The sequence below is a fragment of the Sinocyclocheilus grahami genome, unplaced genomic scaffold (assembly GCF_001515645.1).
Source record: "Sinocyclocheilus grahami isolate Dianchi unplaced genomic scaffold, SAMN03320097.WGS_v1.1 scaffold186.1, whole genome shotgun sequence".
Taxonomy (NCBI): domain Eukaryota; kingdom Metazoa; phylum Chordata; class Actinopteri; order Cypriniformes; family Cyprinidae; genus Sinocyclocheilus; species Sinocyclocheilus grahami.
Genome location: NW_015505365.1, coordinates 809,645 through 815,562, shown reverse-complemented (window position 1 = coordinate 815,562; position 5,918 = coordinate 809,645). Strand labels below are relative to the sequence as shown.

General features: G+C 34.0%; 1 protein-coding gene across 1 annotated transcript in view; it reads left to right on the top strand.

Moving 5' to 3' along the window:
• Nucleotides 1-379: 379 nt before the first annotated feature.
• LOC107594554 (excitatory amino acid transporter 1-like) overlaps nucleotides 380-5,918 on the top strand; it is a 15,482-nt gene continuing 9,943 nt past the window's right edge. Inside the window, exons 1-3 of the mRNA XM_016284640.1 lie at nucleotides 380-543; nucleotides 2,954-3,211; nucleotides 4,722-4,859. Of these exons, the coding sequence (XP_016140126.1) occupies nucleotides 3,031-3,211; nucleotides 4,722-4,859 (319 nt within the window). The 5' untranslated portion in view covers nucleotides 380-543; nucleotides 2,954-3,030. The remainder of the gene's footprint in view (nucleotides 544-2,953; nucleotides 3,212-4,721; nucleotides 4,860-5,918) is intronic.

The window sequence follows — 5,918 nt, the reverse complement described above, 5'->3', positions numbered from 1 at the left end:
CAGCACTTTGGTCAGTGTAAGCTGAATTTAAATGTGCTCTTTAAATAAAATTGACTTACTTACTAATACCTCACTTCACCCAAATATGTCAGATTATGCAAATGAAATGGGTTGTGAATATCATTTTAACTGACTTGGAGTAGAGCCCACAAGTTGTTACAAGACTTGATCATGATCCAGATGACTTGAAAATGATCCAAGATGTTCACATTAGGTCAGTAATCAGTTTTTGTTTCATGTGGCTCTAACTGCATGTGAAAACAATCTCTTCATCTAAAGTGGGAGGGGCTCTTTCCAAAGCCCCTCCCACAGTTGAGCTGGCAATATGAAAGAACTTCTCTTTTTCAGCATGCTCCGCCCCTTCACATCTCCCTCCACTCTGTTATTGGCTCTTCCCTGTCCTTCTCACTCACACCCTTCACGCTTGCAGGGCCTTCCTTGCAGACTCCTGTGATTTTCTTTCTAAGTACACACTTCTCTCCAGGCTCTCAGCGCAGAGGATCTTCATCAGAGGAAGGGTTGGACTGAATCCCTTATTTTGATGTGAGTAACTGTCTGTTATTGTTCTAAATGTGGGAGTTTTCTCAGACCATGTGAGTCCAAGTGTGTGAGAGGGAGAGTGGCAATGTTTGGTCTGGCTGTGTTCCTAGCACACTTGGCTGTGTTCCAAGTAACTTTTTGAACGCAGACGCATCTGGCTGCGTTTCAGAGACCTGTGCGCTGACCTGCTAAAGTCACTTGTAATGAAATCATTCGGACACATGTTTGCAGTCTGACTGTTTGTGTGCAAATGGTACAAGAATTTAACGTACAGACTGAGAGGGACTTCTAGTCAAATAAAAATTATTTGGTGAAGAGAACCTAAATTTGGATGCATTGGATGTGTATCTTTCCAAATGACAAAAAAACCTACATTCTTCAAAGTGAAGGTTCTTTATTGCCACCAATGGTTCTAAAAGAAACCTAACATCCATGGAACCTCAAAAGGTTCTTTACACTATTAAAAAAATATAGGTTCTTTATTGGCATCAATGGTTCCATGAAGATCCTTCAATATTCATAGAACCTTTCTATTGCGCAAAAGGTTCTATATAGTGTAAAAGGGTTCTATAGATTATCAAATGTTTTTCATACTGAGAAAAAAATGGTTCTTTTAAGAACTGTTCACTGAAAGGTTCTTTAGGGAAACGAATCAAAAATGTTTTTTCTGTGGAACTGTTGCGAAAACCCCATTTGGAACCTTTGTTTTTAAAGAGTGTACTACAAATTTAATTTCACATTTAAAGAAAATGGTGTAGAAACAATTTTCACTCAGAAATTGCTAGCAAATTTCACAAATAATTAAAGAAAACGGAAAGTAACACATTGAATTAACATGAAATTTGAGCTAGAAAACTGAAACAGTATTTTCTTGTAAAATGCACTTTTTTTAACCGTAATTTTTTTTTACAATTTAGATTAGTTTCAAGTGTTTTAGTTTTAAGCAAGCATCACTATTATTGTTGCTTTGAACAAACTACTAACCTAATTATAATAATACGGTCAAATCTTGCGGCCTGTTAAAGAAAAGTGTGCTATTACTGTACATATCTTGAAGATGTGATTCATGATTTTCACTTTGTGGATGATAAAACAAGCTAAAACATGACATAGACCAATCCAATTGTTTAATCTCTTTTGATTTGCAGACACCTACCATGAAAAAAAAATTATATTGAAGTAGAAAGAGTGAAATAGTATTTTTTTTAAACGTACTCCAATAATCATTGTTTTATTGACAAATTTGCAAGTATGACAAAATATTTTTTTACTGTGCAGTGATCAGTGTTGGGGAAAGTTACTTTTAAAAGTAATGCATTACAATATTGAATTACTCTATAAAAAAGTAACTAATTACGTTACTTAGTTACTTTTTATGGAAAGTAATGTGTTACGTTACTTTTGCATTACTTTTTAAATCTGGACAGGGCTTGCTTGTTTGTTTTTAAAATAAAAAAGTTATATTTTTGGCAAATATAAAAGCCTTTTCACACCAAATGTGAAATGAATAAGCCTCAGGCTGAAGGGAAAGTAAAGTTACATCCGTACAGTAGAGTGCAGAAGAAGAAATTTCAACACACTTCAGCAATAAACAAAGACACACAAATGTTGTCTAGAGTAATTTGTGCTTATTAGTACGGTTGAACTGGATCATCGAAGGTCAGAAGCAAAGACATTGCTTAATAGAATGGGATTTATACATAAAGGATATTTGTGTTGTTTAACATTTAATTATTGCAGGTTTGCGTCATATTCTGAATTGCATTATTTTTATTCAATTTGAGGAATACTGAATCTGTGTTTTTTTTTGTGAGTGAGATGAATTAATGCATATTCATATTTATTTTGAACTACAGTAACATCTGATTTCTCTGAACAAGGGGACAGGAGAGCTGTCAGTAAATAAATTGGAAAAAAAAAAGTAACTTGCGTTACTTATTTGAAAAAGTAACTCAGATATTCTCTTGTAAATTAAAAAGTAATGCGTTACTTTATTAGCTACTTGAAAAAAAGTAATCGGATTACGTAACTCGCGTTACTTGTAATGCGTTACCCCCAACACTGGCAGTGATGCAAACACAGTAAAAAACACAAAATCGGCGGCAATTTTTGTACGAGAAAACACCACCACCAAATGGTAAATAAGTACGTTTTACAAGAAATACTATTTCAGCCTTTCTACCTTCTAAAATTTCACGTTTAATTCAACGTTACTTGCTGTATCTTTGTAATTTGTTTTGTGAAATTTACTTGTATTTCTGAGTGGCAATTGTTTCAATGTAAATCCTACACCACTTTTTTCGGTGCACTCACAATTTCGTAAGAAAATGTAAAAAATTGAGTAACCTCTAATATTACTATTACTTAGCTGGTTATTGCATTAGAGAGGTTACCTGTATGCTGTTCTCTGCAGTTATTGTTCGAAGCGGAGTGTTTCCCGTTAATCGTTCAGCGGTGTCTGGTGTTTCCGGTGTGGCGCCCCCATCAGGCATGACTCAGAGTAACGGAGAGACGCGACTGCAGCGCAGCAGAGTGCAGCAGCTGCGGGCCGGCTTCACAGAGCGCTCCCAGCGGGCGCGCAACACCGTACAGAACATCACCACTGATGACGTCAAAGGCTTCTTCAGGCGGAATGCCTTCGTCATCCTCACAGTCCTTGCCGTCATCATTGGTGAGATGATGTTTGACGTTGAGATGACTGTCTGTGCCTATACTACTCTGAAAGGGAAAAAACACCCACAAATGTAGATTTACATAATATTGGAATTGAATCAAAATGCTAATAAATATAAAAGTAAAAATTGCATACAAGTAAAAAAAAAAAAAAAAAGTGAAAATTTAATAATATTATAATGGAATAAAATAAATAATAAAAATACAATTAAATATAAAGCTAAATATGTTATATACAATGGGTTAAAATGTAATATTAATGAATAAACCAATTTAATATAAAACCAAAAAATGAATATTACAAAAATATTTATTTAGAATTCACAATTGTATAAGTTTAACATTACATAAAATAACCTTAATATATATTATATAAGTGTGTGTGTAAATAATAAAAATACAATTAAATATAAAGCTAAATATGTTATATACAATGGGTTAAAATGTAATATTAATGAATAAACCAATTTAATATAAAACCAAAAAATGAATATTACAAAAATATTTATTTAGAATTCACAATTTTATAAGTTTAACATTACATAAAATAACCTTAATATATATTATATATATGTGTGTGTGTTAGTGCTGTCAAATGATTAATCACGATTAATCGCATCCAAAATAAGTTTTTGTTTACATTATGTATGTGTGCTAATATATGTATATATAAATACACACACATGCATGTATATATTTCAGAAAAATTTTATGTTTATATATTAAATATATTTATTTATAATATAAATTACATTAATATAAATATAGACATGGAAATACATGTAAATATTTTCAATATATACTGTATGTGTGTGCATTTATATATACATAATAAATATACACAGAACACACACTTATATTATGCAAACAAACTTATTTTGGGTGCGTTTAATCGTTTGACAGCACTACTGTGTGTGTGAAATTTATAAAATTGTGAATCTCAAAATGGCCAAAAAATGGCTGATTAATCTCCTAATTTATATTACATACATTAATGTTTCAAGGGAACATATTTAATGTCATACAGCATTATTTAGCAAGTATTTTGTTATGCCAACATCATATTCAACATATTAGATTTTATTTTTCGCATTGAATATCATAAAACACTGAACCTTAGCTTTTAAAAAAAAATACTGAACATTTCAATTGAATTTTTATGATACTTTGGAACCAATATGATGAAGTGGAAATCTTGTTTTTTAAATGCAAACTAACATCCGGTTTCCCTTTGGATCCCATTATGATTAGTTCCAAATTGTGATAGAAATTCCATTAGCTTTTCTTTAGGCTTGTTTTGACAAAGACAGTATTGTGCTCGGACTTCAGCACTGACACAGTACAACACACTTGAACTATTTCACAGTCATGACATTCATTTGTCTTCTTCTGTTTCAGTATATAAAAAAAACATGTTACATAACAACCTAAACACTTTTTTTTTTTAAAGCTAAATGCAAAAGTTTTTTTACAGATCAATTAAAGGTGCATGTGTGTTTTTCTCACAGGTATAATTCTGGGATTCGGACTGCGGCCGTATAAAATGTCCTATCGAGAGGTGAAGTACTTCTCCTTTCCTGGAGAGCTGCTGATGAGAATGCTGCAGATGCTGGTGCTCCCTCTTCTGGTGTCCAGTTTAATCACAGGTAGGCACTGAGCAGGAGTTTGACACAAACACATGATGCAGGGGAACGGGACGAGCCGAATCTGATTTGGTCAGGCTCAAATGGGACAGCAGATATTATGTAACTCGTGCAGCTGAAGCGATTCTGCAAAACCATATACGCGTAAGAATATAATAGTTTTAAAAAGAATTCGGTTAGTTTTGAGATCTTCAACAAGGCTAGTTCGGCTTCTAGGCCTGTTTTGTTTAAAAATAAATCTTAAGGAAAGTTAACATAGGTTCAACATAGAGCAGGTGAGAGCGTGTGTGAGGTCAGTGCTTTGATGGTCACTTTCCAAACAGACAAGAGGTCACAGGTCAAAGTCACCATACTGAGAAAAGAAACAAAAGCTCCTTTCAGAAACACATGATGCAGGGGAACGGGACGAGCCGAATCTGATTTGGTCAGGCTCAAATGGGACAGCAGATATTATGTAACTCGTGCAGCTGAAGCGATTCTGCAAAACCATATACGCGTAAGAATATAATAGTTTTAAAAAGAATTCGGTTAGTTTTGAGATCTTCAACAAGGCTAGTTCGGCTTCTAGGCCTGTTTTGTTTAAAAATAAATCTTAAGGAAAGTTAACATAGGTTCAACATAGAGCAGGTGAGAGTGTGTGTGAGGTCAGTGCTTTGATGGTCACTTTCCAAACAGACAAGAGGTCACAGGTCAAAGTCACCATACTGAGAAAAGAAACAAAAGCTCCTTTCAGTCATCTCTCTCTCTCACACACACACACACACACACACAGGTTTGTTTTTGTGAAAAGTGGGGACATCCCATAGGCGTAATGGTTTTTCTACTGTACAGACCGTATATTCTATTGCCCTACACCAACCCTAGCCCTAAACCTACCCCTTACAGGAAACTTTGTGCTATTTCAGATTTTCAATACACTCCATTCTGTGTGATTTATAAGTGTTTTGAAAAGTGGGGACATGGGGTAATGTCCTGAAAAGTCACCTTCTCATTGTAATACCTATACAATACCTTTGTCATTATACAAATTGATGTCCTCATTTGTCACAAAAACGCACACAC